This window comes from Lycorma delicatula, chromosome 3 (assembly GCF_047948215.1).
Source record: "Lycorma delicatula isolate Av1 chromosome 3, ASM4794821v1, whole genome shotgun sequence".
NCBI classification, from domain to species: domain Eukaryota; kingdom Metazoa; phylum Arthropoda; class Insecta; order Hemiptera; family Fulgoridae; genus Lycorma; species Lycorma delicatula.
Genome location: NC_134457.1, coordinates 41403739 through 41429573, shown reverse-complemented (window position 1 = coordinate 41429573; position 25835 = coordinate 41403739). Strand labels below are relative to the sequence as shown.

General features: G+C 33.3%; 1 protein-coding gene across 3 annotated transcripts in view; it reads left to right on the top strand.

Annotated features, from left to right (window-relative positions):
- The window catches only part of Sap-r (prosaposin), a 176897-nt gene that overhangs the window by 55226 nt on the left and 95836 nt on the right, over window positions 1-25835 (top strand). For all 3 annotated transcript variants that reach the window (XM_075359692.1, XM_075359691.1, XM_075359694.1), the window contains exons 3-5: window positions 11188-11338; window positions 22123-22329; window positions 25250-25432. In XM_075359692.1, the coding sequence (XP_075215807.1) occupies window positions 11188-11338; window positions 22123-22329; window positions 25250-25432 (541 nt within the window). The remainder of the gene's footprint in view (window positions 1-11187; window positions 11339-22122; window positions 22330-25249; window positions 25433-25835) is intronic.

The following is a 25835-nucleotide window of genomic DNA, read 5'->3' as shown; positions in this document are numbered from 1 at the left end:
CTTATACCCCCAAGATGGTCGTGTTCGGAAACGGCCGTTTTGCCGAACAGTCTGCGTGCCTGCGCCATTCCCACCTCGAATACTGTGTGTAGTCCCGCATCGTAGTGAAGAGTGACGTTTCTGACGAACCACGGTGTTCCAAATATCGTCCGCAATGCTATGATTTGGACTGTTTCTAATTTCTTTTGAAGCGTGGAGTTCAACAAAGTTCCCCCTGCCGAATCGGCAGGACGTATCGCCGAAAAATGAGCAATTTGGTCGCGAGTAGATATGGGCTGGCACTGTTCAGTACTGGGTATAGTGAAGCCCTGACGGCCTTTGCCCTTTGAGTCACATATTTAACATGTTCTCCTAAGGTAAGCCGTTTATCCAGGACTATTCCCAGCTACTTGACTGTTTTTCCAAAGGGGATTTTCTCTCCTAAGATTTCCAGCTGCCTGGCTGGAGCACGTGACTTGTATGTGAACATCACTGCCACCGATTTTTCACCGTTGACCTTGATTTTCCACATATCGAGCCACGGCTCTACTAGATCCAATTGCCGTTGGAGTCTCTCAATGGCGTAATCTACACTTCCGGATTCATAATATATGCCGTGTCGTCTGCGTCTGCGTTTTGACTCCTTCCCGACAGCGGCATATCGTTGACGTAGGCGTGTACAAGAACAGCGAAAGCACTGCTCCTTGGGGGACTTCAGCGGCTACGTCTCTGGTGGAGGAGATTGTTCCCCCTACGCGTACAACAAATTGTCGGTCTAGTAAATAAGACCGTATCAATCTGACAAAGCGACAGGGAATCGTCGTATTTGCGAGTTTATACAGCAAGCCGATATGCCAAACTTCAAAGGCTTTAGCCACATCTAGAAAAACGGTTGCAGTTACCGCTATTTAGGTCTCCGACAAGATTGTCTATTATTTTAATCAGCAGCAGGGTCGTCGAGTGGCACTCCCTAAACCCAAATTGCTCAGGCCGTATTCCTTTTCCCAAATGTCGCCTAAGTCTCTCCAGGAAAATTCTTTCGAATAGGTTTGACAACACTGGTAATAAGAAAATCGGCCTGTAATTCTGGGGAAAGAGCAGACTTTTCCCAGTTTTGGGTAGGCATACCACCTTTGCAGTTTTCCAGCAATTCGTAAAATATCCAACGTACAAAATTGACGTGAATATTGTGGTTATGGTCGTTATAAGAGCGGGTGGAACATTCCGGAATGCACGGGCACCGGAGCCTTGACGGGGCTTGTGGCCTTGATTGCAGCGGAAACCTCCGCCTCAGTAAATTGGTCTATTTCTAGTGGGACGTCCTCCACCTGTGCTAAATAATCTACGAGGAAGGACTCTACCTCGGTTGTGTAGTCGTCGTTCGTGGCGGGAGGGGGGTTTGGAGTAAATTGGCCCTCCAGGGTGTCAGCGAAAACGTCCGCCCTGTCCGCCTCGGAATATGTCAGAAGGCCTCGTTGCCCTTCAACCGGGTGGCTCTTTCTCGTAGTTTTTTATTTAGCCTAAACATCGAGGCATGGTCGTCTGAGACCGAGGCGAGGTATTCATTCCACGAATCCTCGATTTTGTGCCAGCAGCTGTTTCACTCTGTCCGTTTGAATATAAAAAGCCCTTTTATCATCGGGGGACAGGGTGATTCCGTATCTCCTCCTCAGTCGGCCCTTATCTGCTATAGCGTCAAGAGACGTGAGGTGGGAGATTATTACGGATAGGCCTCGTGGTCTTTCCCGAGGAGCTTGTACCAGAGCCTCGGTCATTGACGCGTTTGACCGTGTCGCCGATTTCCTCCGGTGTGGTCAGGAGTTCAGGATGCGCTGGCCTGTTATCCCGTTGGAGAGTTTCATAGAACCTTTTCCAATTCACTGACCTTCAGGGTATAGTCCGGGGGGGGTCTTGGCCTCGCCCTGCTTGTTCCAACACCAATAAGACAGGAGAGTGGTCTGAGCTGAGGTCTTCTATCGTTTCAATCATGACCGGAGTTGTTACCGCCTTCATAATTGCGATGTCGAGTACATCAGGTCTCGATCTTCCCGTTGGATGGATGAAGGTGGGCACCTTGGGGCCTACGGCGACTAACCGGCGTGCTCGTGCCCTTTCGTATAGCAACCTGCCATTTGAACTTGTCAGATTGCTATTCCAAGACTCGTGTTTAGCGTTGAGGTCGCCCATGAGTATCATGGGCCCATCCCAATTTTCTAGCACGGCATCTAGATTATAACTTATTATATTATAACTTAACAGAGTTATTATATTTTATAAATATAATATTAATATTTATAAATTAATTAAATTAAATTAAGTTGAGAATTAGGAATAAAATTACTTGTAAAAGTTCAATAGTATTCACTAGTACATTAACTTATAGAAATAAAGAAAATTAGGTAGTTTTTAAAAAATTTTTAAAAGTTATCCGGTTGTTGACAATAGCTTGGTATGTGGCTGAAGGCCTGGGTAGGCATCCTAATGGGATGTTGCCGACATCACATGGTGATGGACACAGGTGGGCCAGAAACGAAACAGAACACCAACACACAAGCACTAGTAACACACTAACCCAGGAGCACTATTTAACACAATCTTTCATGTTCACTTCTCAACAGAGACTCCCACTTCATTTACATTCATATATATCATCCTCATTCATCCTCTGAAGTAATACCGTATGGTGGTTCAGAGTCTAAACAGAAGAAAAGAGTGGATACCCGGAAACACTCTGGTCCCTCAGATGCATTGAAAGTGACTGTGGCTATCAAATATACTTTTAGTGCTGTTTTAACTAGTCAATCGAGTGTGTATCTTCAGCTAGATGCTAGCTGAAAGCTAGTGTATATTGCAGCTATAGGTATGCTCCATTTCAGTTAGACTGATCTTTGACCCTTGGACACAGTGTAAGGCATTTTTATGCTACGACGTGCACCCACCTCACTGCGGTGAAGTGGTGACAACAACTTCTGGTTGTAAGTCCTTGTTACAAGCAAGGGAATACTTCTTTTTAGTCCTACTTGTGTTCTTTACAGAACAAGGGCTGTAATCTATGTTTGCATTTTAGAACCGATCCAGCAGCAGTGAAGGGGTGCCAAGCATGACAGGAGAATACAGAAGGTCTCCAGCTATCCATGGCTCGCTGCGGGTAGTAGTCACATTTGTAGACTTGCCCAACTAGAGAAAGTAGGTGAAGACAATTGTGCATGTCTGTTAATCAATCAGAGGAAACTAGGGTATCTCTGGCCATGATGGATGAGACTGAAATAAAAAAGTTCATGTGGAAGAGGAGGGCAGAAACTTTTCCTAGGACGATTTGACTATAGATGTAGGGATATCCACCTGGAAGGAGAGATCTACTCTGGTGGGTTAGTTCAAGAAGGCTAGGGGCAAAGTGGGCAGTTATATATGAATGTGAATCCTACTAGTTTTGGCCATACAGGAGGCAATCTGTTCAAATTCGTAGAAAGTCCCTGTAGTGTTAGTGGAAACCCAGAAACCCACCGGGTTGGTATAATGGTTAAATTCATTATTGGAAATCAGCTGATTTCAAAGTAGAGAGTTCTAAGGTTCAAATCCTAGTAAAGGTGGTTACTTCATATGGATTCGAATATTAGATCGTGGATACTGGTGTTTTTTGGTGGTTGGATTTCAATTAACCACACATCTTAGGGATGGTAGACCTGAGACTGTATAATACTTATTTCATTTACATTTATACATATCCTCATTCATCCTCTGAAATAATAATAATACGTAACTGTGGTTCCAGAAGCCAAACAGAAAAGAAGTGGATATCCTGATTAGTTTAATCGAGAGTTCTAAGGCTCAAATCCTAGTAAATCCAGTTACTTTTATACGGATTTGAATACTAGATCGTGGATACCAGCGTTCTTTGATAGTTGGGTTTCAATTAACCACATATCTCAGGAATGAAGGCTACACTTCATTTACATTCATACATGTCATTCTCACTCATTCTCTAAAGTAATAAATAATAACAGCCTTTATTGAAATAATATTTACAAACAAACTTAAAATATTACAAAAAACAGTACTATTTGGTCTATGATGTCAGAGGGATTGTAGAACTAAGAAAAACTTATAATTAAAAATTAAATTCTTAAATCAATGAAAATCTATATTTCCAAGCCTTATTCAGTATTTAATTAATATTGACAAACCACTTCCATTAAGATACTGCTTCAGATCCTACATTTCCAAAAATTCCATGTTAAAAAACTAGCCTCATCACCCATAGAATAGGACAAAATGTGCAATGTCCACCTCTTTTTGCAAATTACACATAGAAAAAACAGAGTTACTCAAAAATGAGTACTTGTTCAAATAAATCAATTCGACTATTGTTTTTAAAAAATCTTTTTAATCAAATTAAAATTTTCATTACTGTCATAATTAACCAGAAAGTTAATTAATTCTTTGTAAATTAGATGACTGCAACTATTGTTCAAAATACTTAAGTAATCCGACTTCTTTTTTCTCTTAATCATTTCTACAATAGAATTCACTTGAAATTCTGTGACATAATTGAGTGTTATGTTATACTTTTAAACATGCTCTTTAAAATCTTCATAAAAATATATTCTTTTTTCTATAATATGCCTTACTAAAATAAAAATATTTTGATACCTTGTTTCTGGCAGTTTCAAACAACGCTGTACGTATTTTAAATGCAGTTTAATTATATGCAAAAACACTTCTGGCAGTGCAGTAGCATTCCTTTATCATCATTATTATCACTCAATTATGAACAGTATCAGCATAACTAAGTCGGATCTTCAGCTAGCATGACAGTATCATCAGCATAAACTAACAACTTTTTTAAAAGGCTTACTATATAAACTCTCCCCATTTCAAAATCATTTCCAGATCATTAACAAAAAGAGAAAAAAGGAAGGGTCCAACAGACATCCTTGTTTTAGAAGCAATTATTGTTTCAAATTTTTTCGTTAATCCATTAGAACTCCATATTGTTGCCTGTGTTCCACTACACATTTCCTTTAGGAGTTTAACCATTTTAGTTGAAAGTTCAGACAGTTTATAAAAAAGCGCTTGTCAATCTACTCTAACAAATGCAGCGAAGAAGTCAAAAAAAATGTGAGTTTAAATTTCTGATGTCATTTACTTTAATGATTACTAACTAAATTATGAATATTATCTAATGTACTGTAACCTATTCTGAATCCGGCATTCCCGCATTATCCCATATCGTTCTGCCCAGAGATTAAGCCAAACTAATAACATATTAAAGAATAACTTTCTGATAGTACTTCCAGAAGAAATACCTCTGTCCTACCTTTTTTATATCTCTTTTAAATGTAAATCTCTTTTTTATGTAATGCGAATATTATTGATGTATCATTAAAGCATTCAGGCACTTTAGCAGTTTCATGTATTTTATTATAAATATTCAACAATTTATCCAGTAAAACAGAGGGAGCCTTCTTGAAAATCTCAGGGTATTCGATCTTCTCCCAGCGCCTTATTATTTTAGCCTCTTTTGATTAAACTGAGCAACTCTGTTGAAAGGGAGCATCTTAATTTTCATCAAGGAATAAAGGATCATAGTAAATTATTCTGCAAGAACTACTATTTGGATTCAAAATCTTACTAAAATACTCCACCTACTCTGGACCTGTATTATCATTCACAGAACGAAATATTTTCCATTTAAAACAGCCGACCAGCTTCCAAAACTCTCCAGAGACTTTCATTTCTCTGAATTTAATTCTCTGAATTTAACTATATTGTTTCCCCAATACGTTTTTCTCTTTTTTTGTGAAAAAAAGAGAAAAAATTGGAGAAAAAAAAATTGGTAAATTTTAGATATTTGTGCTTGAAATGTTCTGAATTAGTCCTTTTATACATTCGGAGAAATTTAAACACTTTTCCAAAATTTGTGGCACTCCATATTAAACTATTCCTGTTAAAAATTTGTCACATTGTTGTTAGCTTTTAGACTTTCTCCATTATTTAGTAATATATCTGTTAATAAGTTTGAATCATGTTCTGAATCTCCAGACCAAATAATACCTTCTCTAACCTGTTGTTTTAATCTGTTTTGGAATGCTTTTTTGTTTTCCTTTCTCCAGTTTAATTTTGCACAAATTGACATACGTTGTCCGGGTCATACATTTCATAGTTGTCATACATTTCATAGTTGTCATACATTTTATAGTTATTATTGATAAATGATTTGAGAAATAATCCTCCTGTTTATCTATAATCGACTGTAGTTTAGTAGTTCAACATACATAATATATTATGTAGCTTTTCAAAGTCCAGTCGCCATGTATTACAATTTAAACAAGTACCACATGCACACTATAGGAGGAGAAAGCCATTTTTATAACATTGTAATTACTCGGTTTAACAAACTTTTAACTATTTACGTATTTTTTACCTTTTTTAATTTCAAACACAGCTGCCATGTGATCTACCAAACTTGGATGTTTTAATTGCAGGAATATACAAAACATTATAATTATCTAATCTATTCATAAACATTACCAAATTCTCATAATCCAAAATAAAAGTTTCATTAAAATATGGTTTGTGCCCTCACTGGCATAACTCTGTATAGGATTGTTTGAATGATCCTCCTCTGGATCAGTTGGCATGACAGAGTTTGTTTGTAGTGGTATTCAAGATTGCTCAGACTGACCTGACCCCCATACAAATTTTTTCTTTTGCAGTTTTATAGAGAATCTTGTATAAGCCTCTGCTACCTACTGATTTGTCCAATTTAAAGTACAGGATTGAAGCAATTGTCACTTCCATTACTCCAGACATGTTAGTTGACGTATGGGATGAACTCTCCTAATGGATGAATGTGTGCCACGGTGACGAAAGGTCCTCGCATTGAATACTTAGGAAAACTGGATGATCTAATCTTTCATTTTATTTGTTATTCATTATTGTAAGTCAAAATTAAGAGCTACTAAATAAATAGCTTTAAAAGCTCAATACTCTTTTTTGTACACCCTGTAAAATGTCTTAATTTTTTAAATTAATTGATTTTCTGATACAATATTTTCTAATCAGTTAACCAGAAGGACATCAGTAGATTCTGCTGCTTCCCCTTGCTGTTGTTCATAATAATGCCTCCTCTTAATATCCTGTCCTTTTACTATATTTCAGTTACAATTAAATCTATCATCATTAATCGCCAATTAATGGCCATTTTTGCAGAATTTACATTGCATAAAAGATGTTTAATAAGTGTTACATTATTATGTTTGAATATGTCCAAAAAGCAAAATTTTATTCTACAGTCTAGCAATCATCTTGGTCCTAACTTAATTTCATTACTCTAACATAGTAAATGATGTTTTTGTATTCATTTTTTAAACTTATGACAGTATTTATTTTCTACTTCTATTGCTTTTATGAGAAAAACTTCTGCAGACAATATTGGTATTTGTTCACAATTTTCTCAAAATCCTCTGGTCCATAGATTGTATTAAACTAGTGAGTTTGGTGTGAGAAAAAAGCACGAATGTTACCACACTTAATCCTTGTTCGTCTGGTCAAAAGAGCACATTAACTAATTTTAGACAAGTCTTTCTTAATAATTTATTTTTATTAAAAAAATGTTCTATCTCTGGGTTGAATCTTTTGTAAAACAATATTTTGAAAATATCATTGTTTATCCATACCCTTTTTGGTTAATTTAACTCGCAAGTAGTACAGACATGGTCATATTTGTTAATGTTTAGAGTGTAGCTGGTTTACTTCTAACAAGAGACTTTATTTCATTATGTGTCAGCACAAGCTAAAACTGTCAGTCTGTTTTAATTGATAGGGATAGGAATAGGTTTCCCATTAGACACTTCGCCACTAGTGTGGCTTTTTCGCAGTTTCCAAATAGAAGTTTGGATAGTGGCACAGTCATGCAGGGTAGCTGTCCTACTAAACTACGGTAAAGTAGCAATCACCCTGTTGGCTACCAGAAGTTGCCAGTATGGCACCACAAACCATGAAACCAGGATGTCTGAACTGATTCCGTGCTATTTTTCAAGGAAGAATGAATCAAGGGTTATGAAAGAAGGTGAGAAGAGGCAGGAGACATTCAACTTGCTGAGTGACTCCCTTTTAGCAGGATTGTTTATCATTTTGCTGAGAATCTATAAAGTGAAATCTAACTCTGTATGTCCATCAGGACATAGTTTTGTTTTAAAACAAAGTACTTTATAACGGCTTGAACTTCTATTTCATCCATTTTCAGAAAATGTCTCAACTTGTGTGTTTAGTTGCCACAAACACACAACTAAATGCACGTGTCTGAAACTATAGCATGCATCTATAGGATCTTACTTGATAAATATGTCATTTGGTCATACTTCAACTATTTCTATTGTGAAAACAACCCCACTACAAGCTACAGTAACAATAAATTTTAAACATGTATGATCTGATTCATTTGTTGATACTGTGTTAAGAGTAATCATGCTAAACAGTTCAAACCTTTAATAGGTTAATGCCAACCTCGTAAGGGGAAGACCACCTACATTGTAATGTTACTGGTCGCCACACCACCCCCTCTGTTCCAAGCCTTGAGGGACTTTGCTGGAGGTCGTCTTTAGAGACTCTAATTGATTACATCTCACAGTCATTAGCCAGGCCTCGGTCGAAAAGCCACTGATGTAAATGCCTCGGCAGACATTTGCATCAGTAAAATACAAATCAAATTTTTGTCTCCATGTAGGCCTCAAACAGACATCTGTACGTCCAACCTAGCGTGTTTCCCTCAGACTAACTAACCGAGACTGTGGAATCGTGGATTTCGTGCCTAGTCTAAATTTGACAACACCGTTTGTGACTATGAATGCCTCAGAAAATGAACGAGTTGTAAATTAAATCAGTGCTACACTCATATACTAATCAAAATTTATGTTTTACGCAACATAGAAATTCAGACCTACACCCAAATAAGTCTACCAAATTAGATCACCTAACAAGGGGAATGTAACCTCATTCCAGTCTGCACAGGAGCCAGGGACAAACCCCGCACCACCATCCAGTCCCATCATGGAGTCTCGCACTGCATTACAAAGTCACAATCAGGATTGCCACTGACGAAACGAAGCCACACCCCTGGTTGTATAGGCTACCATACCCCAGCAATGTGGCCATCCCCACCAGTAGGAGCTCCAAATTGAATCACAAACAATACCATGTAACTGTGGCATGATGCCAATTCGCCTACCTCCAATCAACCCAATGCCTAGGCCATAACCTTAGCCACCCGGGATCCTACCTCGATTAAACTCCCTCTGCAGACCTACACAACACAAGGGCGCAAAGAAAACCAGCCACTATAGACCAATCCTCCCGGATGATCCAGATAATACGGAGATCCAGAAAAGAATGTATTCTCTCAAGTTCCCTAACAGGTTGTGAATGTTCATCCTCATATTGGGGACAAACATAAAAGACATGGTCCACTGTATCATCAGTCCCATAATCTAGGTATTGACTCGAATCCACCAAACAAAACCTAGCCAAACTTGCCTGGAGAGAAACTGTGTGGTATACCGATTAGGGGAAACCCATCTAATCACACTTAAGTTAGACACTATAGGAAATATACCATGCATGTAGCGACCTGTGAGGGATTTGCCCCCACATGACCTGCCAAGACGCAAGGCCCCAGTCATCAATCTCCTTCATTCTTTCTGACATCAATAGGTTATTTACCTTGGAAATCTAGTGTTTCTTATACTCATTAGCCAAGATATCTATTGGTTTGACTCCGGCTATAACACAGACTGCCTCCCATGTTACTGTTCTATAACTGCCTATGACAGCCAACAAGAGGAGTTGCTGGGCCTGCAGCAAAAAGTCCGCGTAACACCTAAAATCCAAGCAGTTACCCAGACAGGTGCAGCATATAGCATAATAGCCTCACTGACACCTTTGTAAAGGATATGGTAATTCAACCCCCATTTGGGATGAATGACTACGAATTCCATAAAAAGCATCAGCGGCCTTTTTTGCTACATACTGTAGATATTCCTTGAACCGAAAATTCTGATCAAGGATAACACTGGGGCACTTGCGAGTTGTAACGTATTGAATGGGGAAACCCGCCATTTGAACCCGGATTCGTCAGGAAGCAGCTAATCGACCCATAAGCAACATCATTGTGGTTTTCTCTGGGCTGTAAATCATCTTATTGGAGACTTCACAGCAAGAGTGTCTCACAAGCATGAGCAGCTCGGAACTCTACTTCATTACATGAATCCCCTTCAATCAGTAGCAGTGCGTTGTCAGCATAAGCAGTGATATGACAATCACATGGCAACCTCAAACACAACATGGAATCGAATTCTATAATCCAAAGAAGGGGACTTAGAGAACACTGCCCTGAGGGCATCCTTTAGTTAAGGTCTTTTGAACCTCCAAGCTGCCATCACACGGGGACAGGGGGGTCCGATGGCTGAAATAATGTAGAGCACTTCTAATTCATTTCGTGTACATTTACACTTCTGCTTATGAAACAGGGCAGAGGGTCATATAATTTATGGTGGCCCTCTACCCTTTTCAGATATAGTCCAAACCTTTAATAGGTTAATGAATGCATAACTTTATTTGTTTAATCATTCTTTTGATTAAAATGTTTTTGATGTTCATCATCTAACTGTAAAAATATCACAGCAAATACTGTTTTCTTTTTACTGGTTAAATAAGGTCATGATATCGCTTAACATTATGCTACACAGCTGAATTTATTGCAAAAAGCTAAAAATGAGTTAATAAAAATACTCCACACCAAACATTCAGTATTTTAAACCAGTCGAAATTCTTTTTGGCTAACGAAGGTTAATAATAAATCTGAACATTTATCCTGTTCAGCATGACTTTAATACATTGGGTCATAACTCAAACAAGGCTATAATTTTTTTTTGTATGATTATCAGTAGTTATTCACATGACACAAACAGTTACCTGTTTGACAACTACGTAGAACTATGTTGCAATTTTACAACTAGTTTATATCCTGAGGCTCACATTGTACTAAGTATTTTTTTTATACTACCTTGTAGTTCAACATGACAAATTAAACTGCGTGTGCATGTTACATGAGATGAAGTCCAGTATTTGATGAAAAATTATGAAATCTCTTTAAGATTATAGCAGTATTATTCACACTTATTTTATAACCATTAACACTTTTTTTTACAGATCGGCAAGTGATTGTGGATCATTAAAGCATTGTTTTGAAACTGTGTGGTTGCATCAAAATTTACCAAAGGAGGATTCTAGCTCTATCTGTAATACTTGCGTTGACTATGTTTCTACTGTTAAAGAGGCTACGTCTAATAATATTACTGTTGTAAGTATCCATATTTATTGTCTGTGTATTAAGATATGTATGTGCACACATATATATGTGTTAGTTATAATGCATTGTGTTTTGACTGAAGAGTCCATTTAATTTGATGCTCTATCCTACCCCCCTTGTTTCTTTTACAGTTGTGACACAAGTAAGGCATATTAGGCCTGTATAAAGGAAAATTAAAATAAAGAATATTGATGCTCAATTTGCTTGAATCCATAGTTTACACTATCCCCAGTGGTTTTTTGCAAGTAAGCCGTTCAAGGTTATAAGAGACAAAACATTTTTTTTTATAAGTAATATAATATGTTTACTATTCAGATATTCCAAATTATGAAAAACAGTTTTATTTGTAGAACTGAATATTTGAGCTTAGCTTGCCTATATGTAATATGTTTGGCTCAGTGAGAGAGTGACAGGAAACCATTCAATTCCTTATTTTCTTAGTTAGCCTGACAGAGAATGCTTGTTATCTTTAAAGTTGCTATTTCAGTTTTAAAAGTTTTATCACATGTAGATCACTTAGAATAATCTTGGTTATGGCACTTCATATTTATATGTACATACACTCGGAGCATAATCTACTTCATGTGAATAGAACTGAAAAATATGCAGTTAGTGTAGCTCGAATGGAAACTATTTAGTGTTATGGTAACTGGAAAAGGAACCAGTTTTATGAAAATTGTTCTGATAGTTCACATGCTTCAAATTCTTATGTTATTTTTATCTTCAAGATATTACTAGTTTTTGAAACCTATCATTTTGAATGGGGATGAAATTGATGTTATAATTTTAGAACCTTGAATCCTATTATTAAAGTCTTATAAATATTAGTGTGTAAATAAAAGAAAAATTATGGATTGACTATTTGTTTGTTCGTGTCACTACAATTATATGCTTGTTAGCATTTCAATATTTAATCTTCCTCAGTTTTCTGATAGGAATTAAGTGAGCTTTTTTTAATATTCTAGAACTTAGAATCTAGTTATTGTTTCATTTTATTCTCTTTAAGAGGAATAATTTTTTGTAGTTATATTTCTACTATTTTGCTGTATACTTATTTTTGAATAATTACTCTTCAGTTGTTTGGCACCAGTGGCATGTCTTAACACTTTTAATAATAGTGATTTCTTTAATCTGTGTTGATATTTAAGTAACTGCAATGCTTAGTGTCAATCATTCCAGATGTAGAAATTTATTGTTATCCCAGTGCACCTAATAGTTACTGTTTTGTTTGACTATCTTTATCTATACAAAATGTCTTTGTGAATGTACCAATGTTTGCTTAAAATTGAAAAACCATTTGAGATAGTTACTAAAATTTAAGGATAGTTGTCAATTGGCCCTGATAACTGTTACTGGGTGAAAAGTAAATGTTAAACAGAATGAAAAGATGTATTTCACATGTGGTAATATTTTGAGCTGCTGATTGGCTAAATCATATTCTGTAAGAGATACTTCTATGGTTGCCATCTATTAAAATTAGTATAGTTAATTTGTTGAATTTTATTTTTGTATTTCACTTTAACAATCATGTGAACTATTCACAAAATGTCAGCACGTATCACAGTTTTCATTAGCAGAAAATCAAATTTTTTAGCAGAGCAATGTATTTTTAGAATGTAATTTAAGTTTGTAAACTAAAATGTGTTTTATTTTCTTTTATCTTTGTGGTTCATAAAAACCTAAGAAAAGGCTTTTATTTCGAATCAGTGATTTCAATTTGTGTCCTTTTTTTATATTTTTTATCTGCACAAGATTATACTTGAACATCATTGGTGTTTATAAAAACACATTATAAATTAAGAGTGGTTCAGTATTTGTATTTTCTAAAAAGTCAGGGTCTTTCCTTTGTTCATCATATGATAAATCTGCACAACCTTCAACATCACCAGGTTCATCTTTGTCTAAGTCCCATGTTTTTGGTGATACTGGAATTGGAAACTGTGGACTGAGAAGCACTGGTTTTATAGCAGATGGAATAGAATATGTAACATAATGTCTAGTCTTAGCTGTTATTCCTGATATTTTTGTTTTACAAAAATAGCAGTTCGTGAAGTGATCCTTAGATTCTTTCCAAATCATTGGAATTGCAAATGTCAATTGATCACCAGATCAATTCAACTGACCAGTCAATAGTATTGCACATTTTCACATGAATTGCAGCAAATATGAGTAGCCTAGGACGGAACTTGCCCTGATCACCTGCTTTACATTCAAAATACTACTTTACATTTACAAAAAAAAAATCATGTGATTTTTTTATCAGTGGATTTACATTTTTATTAAAAGATTCACTGCAATACATTCAGAAACATATTAAAAAACCTCATACACAGATTAATGTAATACATTCACTGATTTTACAGGATAAAATAAAATCACAAATTAGTATGAAAAAAAACTGCATCATAAATTTTACACACAAGAGCTCACATTTGACTGATGTAGTTGAAATTTTTCTTAGCCAGTATGACACAATATATTTACTGTCTACAGTATTATATCCAACACTGAGTCACCAAAACAAAATTCATATATACTGGCAGTGAGTGACATAATTTACATGTAGATAAAATATGACATGATTCATATGTGTATCATTTGTAATTGTATTAATTATTTATATACTTTAATGAATATTTATACTCAAATAAATTATATCGTTTTTTAACAACTTAACTGCTGCAATAAATAAAAAAGCTGACAATACAGTTTTAGGATGTTCCTTTCACGCAGCTTTTTTTTATGATGCATGGCTTACACACATAACTTAATTTGAAATATATTTATCCTTTTATGTAAACATAATATTTTTTGTTTATTTAATTCAATGATTCTAACTAAAGCGTGCATGCATACTGTATTTCATTCGTGCGGGTGTCATGGTAGTAGGGCCACTTTAACACATCTTGCTGTATGGGCAACTATGATGCTGTATATTAATTACCCACTATGTGATATGGCACATTTTAGCCCGTCCTGAGGTTTTGTTTTGTGCATATAGTTTTTATACAGATTTACTCTGTATGCTGATCGGTTTGGCACTGGATTTTCTTTCAGTATACGTTTGTGCCGTACCGCATGTCACATTATTTTTTAATCTGTTTCTGACAATTTTATTTCCTTTTCATATATTTTTATCACAGGTTGTTCAATAAATCTTTCATAATATTAATCTTATAAATACTGGTTTTTATTTACAAATTAAATTAATTATATTACATCACCTAATCCATCTCTCACTGTTCTGATTTGTCATCTTATTACTCCTAAATGAAAAATTTATTGAAATATTTTTCTTTAAAAAAAAACAACCATTCAAATTTATATATTTTAATAATATAAACACTAGATAAAACAAAATTTATTTCCAAATAATTGGGTTTGAATCACTTCAGATAAAATGTTTATGTGCTTGCTTGTAAACATCATCCAAATTATTAAATAATTAATAAATTGACTTATTTTTGACTTCACTCTGAATAGATGCTAAATAACAATATGTATAAAAGAATTATTTCAACCTTGAGTTAGTTCACATGTTTTCTGAAACATATCATAGACTATAAAATTGTTTTAAGAAATATTTTTAGTTATAAAGAAAAATAAAATATTTATTACATACGGCACATTATGTGCCATAACGCACAGTCATCAAATAGAAAATGACAACAATGAAGGCCTGTACAGCACAAGAGTTAAGTTAAATAACTTAACTGCTCTGCACTGTACTGGAATTATGCAAAAGAAGGCAAGCACACAGCGACTCCCTAATATGGCACATATATGCACCTTACTGCAGGGAACGTATTAAATAAATTTTTACACTTTAAATATTATTAATTTATTTAATTTTACTGCTCACCTGTGTCATCACAACATAGCAGACAAGTACAGCAGTAGTCAGGCCACTAAGTGGGATGTGGAAAGGGGGGTGGCTGGGTTAAGATCCCATTTTGATGGGGAACAAATTTATGGATCCAACAAGATGCAACTAGAAAAAAAACTGCAACAAAAAAGACCCACTGTACTGCCTTCTACAACGTTTCAAAATTACCGTAAAACCTCCCCAAAACGGAATCTGACAAGACCGAATAAGAATTCCGTTTCGAAGAGTTTTCCATCTTCCAGAGTTTCTAAAAATCAAGCTAATTTATCCTTTGCTATGAATTATACAAATGTAAAATGAAGTTAGACAAGGATAAATGTTTGGAGTAATCCAGAAATTATACTGTATATAGAGAACATTTACCACTAATTTTCAAAAATTGTTCAGTTATACTAAAAGAGGGTGTTTTTTATTTTTACATGTAGTAATTTTTTATTTAAAAGTTACATTTAATTAGAAGAAATATACTTCGCTTAACATGATCTAACATTAATTCTAAAATAAAATAATTTTCTAAAATAATCAAGAGCAGTTTTGTTTCAATAATTCACCCTTGGTTTTTCGTTTTCAATAATTATACACTTCAGTAGTACAAGTAAACAGAAAAAATTCACTTAGCCTAAAACACAACATGATTTAACACATTCTAAAATAAAATCATTTTCTAAAATAGTCAAGTACACTTTTCTGTTTCAATAGTTTACTCTTGGAACTTTCATTTTCAATAAAATTTGTAGCACTTAACATAATCAGTCGCAGTTCATCGTTGTTTATGCAAATTGCGAATTCTAGCTGTGCGACCATACCCAATGCTTCTCCGAAACTGTTAATTTTGTTTTCTGCATCCTCTTCTTGTCCTTCTTCTTCTGAACTTTTGTTAATCTTGCTAGTTTCAGACAAAATAATTTTATCTACAGTCTGAAGTGCTTCTTTGGTTACCAAATCACTACCAATACCCACGAAGTCTTCAGCATGGACCAATGTTTGACCACTTTTCTTGCAACAGAAATTCAATTTCATTCAATATTGTTGTATTGTGCAAAGTACATGTATCAGGAAAATAATCATTATTGGTTTCCCTACAGAAACCAACTTCTTTAAACGCATTTTTTAACATGGTTATTTGTAATTTGTTTGATCAAGTGCATCCAGAACAATAATTTCATGCATCAGTTCTTGAACAGATGAACATGAATCCATCTTGGCGACTAGTGACTGCAGAATGTGTTTTCAATAATGAATTTTTATGTTTTTAACAACCCCCTGATCCATTGAGTTACACTAGTTGCGTTTGGAGGAAAGAACATAAGCTTTGTGTTAGAATAATTTCCATGATGGTGAGACGACACGTTATCTAAAAACAGTAGAATAATTTTATTTTCACTAACCATTTTTTTCATTTAAATTATGTAGCCATTTTTCCATTATGTTAGATGTCATCCAGGACTTTTTATTTGCATATCAATCCAGTGGTAACTGAAAGACATTTTTGAAATAGCGAGGCTTCCTAGATTTACCTATCAGCAGTGGTTGGTTTTAAGTAATCTGCCTTCCGCAAAACCGCACACCAGAACAGTCGGTCTTTCTATGGATTTTTTGCCTCCATTACACACTTCATTTTTGAAACACTGTTTTGTTCAGTAAAGCTCAAAAAAATAAACTGTTTCTTTGCAATTACTGATATTTTTTTGGTTTGCAACCTGCAGTTATTTTTTTAATTTTATTTTTTCAGTCTATAACTATTTCTTTGTCTTCATCTTTAGGCTCACCTGAAATTTGATTGTAAGAAACAGAATGCCTTGCACAAAATTTTTCTAGCCATCCATCCATTATTGCATGTGATTTTGATTTTGCATGTGTCAACCATTTAAATAAGATTTAACTTAATTTTCATTTTTTGCTTTTAGTCTGCCATCTACAATTAGCATTCCTTTCACCTTTCAATCATTCTTCCTTGATTTTATCTTTATTTTTTTAAAATGCCATAAATATGTGTTTTTCCACAATTAAACTTTTCACTAAGTTCTTGAATGTTTGTATTAGAAATTAAATTAATAACCTCTATTTGTCCTTTAAAAGTAAAGTATTTTTTCTTGCCATAATTATGAACAAAATTTTTAAAGAAAAAAACACGTAACTAAAACTAAAATAAGTTACATGTTTTAAAGTGTAACTATAGCAATTTACTTCTACGAAAAATTGAAAACTATGCTGCTGCGTACCACGGTGTTCAAGGCACTGAATAAAATTATTCTTGGAACTGTACATGGATTGTTTACATAAGCTGTCACCCGCCCTCAAATTTTAATAATGACCATTGGCTTACATGCTGGAAATTTGGAGCCAAGAATATGATGGTGTATAATTAGATTCAGTATTTATAATAATAATAATAATAATCTACTGGATGTATAATTTGCAAATCGTAAAATATGCAATCTTTTTTTTTTAATTTTCTTTCAGTTATAAAATTGAAAGTAAAATCTATGTTTCCTTTCCGTTTCCATATTGCGGAGTTCCATGTCTTAAAGAAATTAATTTCTATAAAATATATCGGGCTTTGGGAAACCATAAGTTTTGAGGAGGTTCCTTATTATAGAGGTTTCACTGTTTTACAATTTTTTGGAGTGGGGGTGCAATTTAGCAAAAAAAATGTTTATACAAAAGATTATTTTTATAATTGTTAACAAAAATATTTTTAAAAAATGCAATGAAAATCACCCCTTGTACTGTGTTCTATAACTCAAAAGTTAAAACCATTTGCGGGGGGGGGGGGGGAAGTTAGCAAATAACTGTTTTTACAAAAGTTTAGTTTATTAATATTCACAAAATTATCAAAAAATATATATAATTTTAATTATGCAAAATCTTGAGACAATCTTGTTTTTTGCCCCTGTATCCCCCACCCCCTGACCATTTGAATTGAAAATTGAATAGCATCAATGCCTCTACTATAGAAATATTATAGCCAAGTTTGGTGAAAATTTTCGGTTTTAGAAGTCAGTTCATCAAGATTCAGTGAAAACCATATATGCCCAATTTTGACAGATTACTGTACTTCCCGTTCTATATAGCTATAATACTTCCCCTGCTATATAGACTGGATAGTAAAAATAATATATTGCATTGCAATTTTATCCACATGTACTTGCTGGAAAATAGGAAGGGCAATTACAAAAAAAAAGTGAGGCCAATAGGGACATTCGACTTCATATTTAGAATCTGCACTCAAAAATGCATAAGAATCTAAATTATTGGTCATGTAGCAGAATCATTTTGACCAGTGTAATCATTAACCATTAGATACTTTATTGTTTTGATAAAATTGTTACACGATTGTAACTAACTTTACTTGTTAATTCCAGTTTCATGTTAAATAGAGACTCTTTATGCCTTATAATCTATAATTATGTCATCTCTGAAATGTGGTGTTAGAATTTTTCTTTTTCTATTTATGAAGCAGGTGTAGACCTGCTGACAGTGCTAGACAATGGAGTAGTCCATTGTCATAGAAATAGAGAATTTTTTCTTTTATTGATTTTTTCATTGTTAATTACTAATTAGACTAGACTTTTAAAAAGGTTTTATGAAGATTATGACAGAGGTAATTGCCTGCAACATGTGAAGTAGCTTACTCCAAGAAATCTGAACAGTCTGACAAACTATCATTATTAACCAAAGGTTATTGCAAAAATGATGCTTTCCGATACTATTTGTATTGTGAAAAAAAATTTTTTTAATGTTTTTTTTTTTTGTCTTCAGTCATTTGACTGGTTTGATGCAGCTCTCCAAGATTCCTTATCTAGTGCTAGTCGTTTCATTTCTGTATACCCCATACATTCTACATCCCTAACAATTTGTTTTACATATTCCAAACATTACCTGCCTGCATAATTTTTTCCTTCTCACTTGATCCTCTAATATTAAAGCAATTATTCCAGGATGCCTTAATATCTGGCCTATAAGTCTCTCTCTTCTTTTAACTATATTTTTCCAAGTGCTTCTTCGATTTGCTGCAACATCTCTTCATTTGTCACTTTATCCACCCACCTGATTTTTAACATTCTCCTATAGCACCACATTTCAAAAGCTTCTAATCTTTTCTTCTCAGGTACTCTGATCGTCCAAGTTTCACTTCCATATAAAGCGACGCTCCACACATATACTTTCAAAAATCTTTTCCTGACATTTAAGTTAATTTTTTATGTAAACAAATCATATTTCTGACTGAAAGCTCGTTTCACCTGTGCTATTCTGCATTTTATATCACTCCTGTTTCGTCCATCTTTGGTAATTCTACTTCCCAAATAACAAAATTGTTCTACCTCCATAATCTTTTCTCTTCCTATTTTCACATTCAGTGGTCCATCTTCATTATTTCTACTACGTTTCATTACTTTCGTTTTGTTCTTGTTTATTTTCATGCAGTATTTCTTGCGTAGGACTTCATCCATGCCGTTCATTTTTTTAATGTAAAATTAAAAAATTACTAGTTTTGCAAACTTACTTATTTTCTTATTTACTTTAAAATTTTATTTATTTTTTGCTATTTATTCTATCAGGTTTATCTTTGTGTTAATCTTCTTTTAAAATGAATGTTTTAGAATTGAGAAAATTGGAGATCTTTTCATTCTCTTCACCCTAGTTCCTTAATGAAATATTTATATGACCTTCTTCTCTCCCTGTCATGAACCTTCAAATGATGTACTTTGTGATCTATACTCATGTTCAAACTATCATGATTCTTCTCCAGTCTGTCCTCCAAATTTCACATTCCTATTTCCCTTTTTTATGTAATCTTGGGCCTGAGTAAAATAGATTTTATTCAATTTCAGTAAACTTTAATTTACACTAAAAGTTACTACACTTTTGCCTTAATTAGTGTTCTCTCTATATCAAGTTTCTTCAGAGCTGAATGTTTGTCTACCAACAGGTGTGGTATTGGTGTTTGGTTGTAGAATCTTTCTTGTCGATGTGTTAAAGCATTCATGGAATTTATTAGTATCCTTGCCCCCCTTTTTCTGAGGATTAAGGCCTGGTTTATCTGATAAACTTAAGTCATTAGGTTTATTTGCTGCTTATAGAAGGAAACAACAGTTCTCAAGGTTGCTCATAGCTAACACTTAAATACTAATAGTTTACTGACTAGGAACTCAAGGGTCTGGTGTTCTCAGCATGTAGAATGTAGCAGGATCAGACCTTTTACAGGAGTGATATCAGTAAGTAAGTACGTAATAAGATAAGAGAGAAAAAAATAAGGAAAGGGAATGGATGGTCAGATAGTACAATATGCTTATCAGTTTAGTTTACTGCCTCGTTAGGATTCTGAATTTTTAGTTATGGGTCAGGATTGCTTGTTGTATGTATGTGTATGTATGTATGATTTGTTTCAATGAAATAATTTGCAAAGTTGGATTCACTGGTGAAATGCATTATGTTTTTTTTTTTTTTGAGTGTTGTGAAAAGTTGCATATTTTGCCTTTTGTAGAAATTGTTACAGTTAGAGCAGTCAAGTATAAAGTTCCAGATAAATAAAAATCTTTTTTTGCTTTCTTGTACGAAGTAAAGGAAGTATGTGATCGTGAAAATTGGTTTTCAGATTTCAAAAGAAATATCCATTTTGACCATCCCTGAATCCATTTTGACTAGTTTTGGCGTGACGTACGTATGTATGTATGTACATACTTATGTAGGTATCTCATAAAACTCAAAAATGATTAGTCGTAGGATGTTGAAATTTTGCATTTAGGACTTGTAACAGCTAGTTGTGAACCTCCCCATTTGATTACAATCAACTGAACCAAAAGTATCCAAAAAAGCCCAAAATCCAAAAAAAAAATGGATTTTGGATTTTTTCTTAACCACAGTAATAAGCCCGCATTGAGAGCTTTTCAACGATATATGTTGAGTGGTAGGTTCCAGAGTTATAGCCAGATGAAATTTTAATTAACAAAATATTTGTATCTTACAAGGGCACGTCGGTTCGAATCAGATTTTGTCTCCTTTTTTTTTTTAATTTAAATAAATTTATTTATTAATAATTAACCTCTTATTATAAAAAAATAATAATTAAAAAAAAAATATCTCAGGTTATTAATGAAATAAAATTTTTTGTACTTTTCATTTTAAAAAACAGATGTGTTAGTAATTTAAAATAGGTGTACAATGAAGTCATGTAGTGTTCACATCAGATTTTTTCCTTCATAATTTAAAGAAGAATATGTATGAGATTTAAATTTTATTGAATAGTTATTGAAAATCCATTATGAAGAACTATTTACTTTGTTTTCTTGGAAAATTTCATAATTAAATGTTCTCTTTTTACTATTGTACAGATAAAATTTTTACTTCCGCTTTTTGCAAATTACATTGTAAGGCTGAAACAAACAGGGGACGTAAAATTTATTTTCTCATTTTAATGCTAGTGTACTTTCAAAAATTACTTTTAATAGTTTTGCATTCTTTTAAATTAACATTTTTTGGTGAGGCTCACAAAAATATTGTATTATTGAATATAAAAATTAAATTGTAAATTATCCATCAAATATTTTTGGGTCTTAATTTTTACAAAGCACTAAACATCAGGTGCCTATATGTTTGATTATATAGTCATTTTACAAAATATGCAGTACAATTTTATTTAAGCTTTATAAAAATGTTCAGCATACTTGTTATTTCATATTGTTGAGAGTGTACTGAACCAAGAAATATCATTAATTGTACAGACCAACTAATTTGTTTTGTGTGTAAATAAAGAGTAACGAAAGTAATAACTGATCCAATAAAATAGAATTAGAATGTCTGAAGTTATTCTCATATATTAAAGTACATAAAAATATTAAGTTAGTTAAAATCAATTTTTAATTTTTTTGATTTTTCTATTTTACAGCATCAGATGGAAATAGTATTGGATGCATTTTGTCACCTAATTCCACAATACATTATTGGACGGGAGTGTGCTTTTGCAGTTAATCATTTCCTGCCAGATATACAGTCCTACATTAAATCCGTTGATCCTCACGTATTCTGCAGTACAATATTTCTCTGCGATCCAATAAAAACGAATAGTAAATACTTTGAAGTCAAACAAATTCAAGTAATGTATTATTATTCTTGAAGCCTAATAACTTATTTAATTTTTAACTTTAAAATAAAAATTGAACAGTTATATTTTTAAATTTAACTGTTAAATTTTGTTTTACAGTAGTAGTTTTATGTGTTAATGAATTTTATTTGAAATTTGTTCTTTATTGTTATCTAATTTTTATGCATTTCTTAAAAATATTCTAGAATATAATTTGAATATTAAGAGTCTGCATATTAGATGGTAACTTAAAAACATGGTATCGTAAATAAGCTGCAGTTGTAGTTGCTGAGAATGGTTCTTAGTTAAAACATGAAAATTCTATTGAACTGTAATTCCTCTTATGATCTGGCAATAGCATTGTAAAAAAAGAATTTGGTGCTATACATTGACAATTATCAAATTTTCATGAAACAAAAACTAGTAAATAATCTTTATCAAGTATCAAGAGTTTCCTCTTGTCAGTACATAGCTATCGATGATTGTTTTCTCCTGTAGAGTAAAAGTAGTGCTTGTAATGTGTTATTTCATGAAAGGAAGTGTTATTAATTTGTCTTTGTTATGATCGACAAGTGTAAGGTACATCACTTGCAGCACTTCACTGGATTTGGGATAATAACCAATAGTATTATCAAAAGAAGTGGTGTGAAACCATTTCACATCTCACTTTTTCCAATAAGCTTTGCACAGGACACTTATTGTCGAATGAGGCTATATCTTTTTGAAATATATAAATATAATTTATAAATCTAATGAAAATAAAATGTATGTGTGTTTGAAAGACAAATAAAAAAAAACTGATTAATTAGAAAAAATTATTATTTTAAAAGTTGTACTATGTCTGATTGAATCATGATTAAATATTGACAGTCTGAGTCAGTTGTTAATTCCATTGTAATAATCTCATTTCATACCTATCCCTGCTTCTCTGCATGATTGCCATTGACATTAAGGTATTTGTTGTAATCAAAGATTGAAGTTTGTGTGATCCAATAGCTTCAAAATACCATCACAATTCTAGACTAAATTAAGCATGATACAAAATCTTTGTTTTGAGTGGATAACTGAAAACATCCTGTCTGAATTTTCCCAACAAATGAGGTGTCATTTCAGAATAATAAATGCACTTTATTTTTGAACACAACGCAAGGTACTATCCACTATACGATTACGGCTACAGCAGAACATTTTATTTTTGAACAATACAGTAATCTTTGTTTGCAAAATCATTACCAATTTCAGATAGGGTGATGATATTCCTGAAATTTTCGTAGTAAGCTTCTGCAGCACTATTCTTCAACACTTGAAAATAATAATAAATCATCATCTAGTGTTAGTCAAGAATGCCCTTTGCCAGTGCTTGTTCATTTGATTGTCAACTGTTTCGGAACATTTTTATACATTTTTTTTTTTTTTTTCATTTGTTACATAAACACAATACTGAGCAACCAATAGTTACCTATCGATTTTGGCCTGTAAGACATTTTGAAATTTTAAAGATCATATACTACTGCTTAAATTTCATGGTTGGTGGGAACATCAAATGCCATCTTTTATTTTTTAATTTATACATCATTCATGAACAACCTCCTTTTCCGTCAGTACTTGAGGTGAGTGCTGATACTACTGTAAAATTTAAGTTTCACTTTTTGTGCCATTCTCTACAGGAGTAATAGTTTATTATTTTTAAGATAACTATGAAATTTATTTACAGACTTTAAAAAATAAATTTAAACAAACCCAGTTAAAACTAAAGTTGTAATTTGTTTCCAAATGGTACTCATTTTAATTTTTTTATTTCCCACTGACATTTAATTTACCAAAAAATGAAGCCTTTCATGTTTCTGAAATTAATAAACATTTCTGATGTAGAATAATTTTTTTGTGAGTGTCAGTTTTAATTAGTTCGTAAAGACTTGTATTGTTGTTTAATACAACAAATTTTCATTCCTCATTTACATTAGTCACAAAAGTGTTCTGATGAAACAAATTCCTTTAAAAAAAAGTATGTTTTAATTGTTTATCTTATTTATTAGCGGCTTTCCTTGTGTTATCAGTTACCGGCTTTTTTATCAGCTATCAAATAGGTTTTTTTATTCATTTTTTTATGTTAGTTTTTCTTTTCAAATGGTAATTATGCCATGCTCAGATTATGTTAATAATAATAGCCAACTTACATTCAATATTGACATTTACTTCTTTGCTAATCATTACTTTACTACCGCCACCATTTTTTTTCATAGTCTTTTTGAAGGATATCAAAAAAAAATTATTAATTTACTTTTAGATTCATTACTATATGTTTAATTAGCAAACATACCTTGTGTAACAAAATTAGATAAACTGCCTTAATATTTTTTTGGGGGACTTTTTCATTTGGTCCATTTATACCAATCAATATGTTCTATTATTTTACCATTTTTTAAAGTGTGATACTGTAAAAATCGTACTCTGTAAACTTTTTTTACGCTCTTAGTTGATAATCCTTTCTTTGAAAGCAGGTCTTTGCAAGACACTTTGTCATTTAAGTTGGTGTTGCAGTAAAATTATTGATTTTTGTATTTGATTGTAGTATTATAACTATAAAATTATTTTAATAATGACATTTTTTGGCGATATTTCAATTTTGGTTACAAAATTTTGAAACTGACATTTAGTAAATAATATTAAAAAAATAGTAATAAATTATTATTTTTTTAAAAATCAATAAATCAGTGTATGGGACTGTTATTAAATTGCCAATATCCATCATTGAAAAATAGCTGAGATAAGAAATTATTTCTGTTTAAAAGGTTTGAATTACTTAATCATTGATGAAAGATATGTTAATAATAATGTGGCCTCTGATCATTAATGATATTTAGTTTATAGTAACTTTATTAATTGTGTCATCAAAAATTCTAAGATTTCATTGAAATTTTTCTGGTTTCAGGTTTCTTCAAAATCTGAAATTCATTCATTGACTTCAGATGCCAGTGATACCAAATCAGTAGCTGTGTCAGAAGAGAATGTTCAGAAGAAATTGGCTTGCCGTGATTGTTACACATTAGTTACTACTGGGAAAAAAATATTTAGTAGAGCTTCCAAGGATGAAGTTCTCAATAAAATGATTGAAGTAAGCAGTTTTAACATCAATTAATTAAATGTACATGATGTTATAATTACATTAAGTTTTTAAACTCCCCCAAGACGACCAGCCCACGCTAAAAAGCTTAACACAGTCGCCTCAGGGTTTCATGGTTTCTTGTGCCTCCTTGAAAACATACTAATCACCTCTTCTGGTGATCAGAATTTTTCTCCGCAGGAGAGCACCCTTCCAGTCCCTATTGTACCTGATCAAGACATACATTTCGTTTGCCCTTCACAGTTACGCGTCCCCCCATGCACACCTCGAGGGTCCCCCATGCCATCATCGGGGAGCTCTGACCCACCCACTCTTGCGCGTGAGTAGGCCTGAACACCCTAGGCATAGAGGCTGCCTCCCTGGTCCCTACACGCATCAGATGGACTAGTATCTG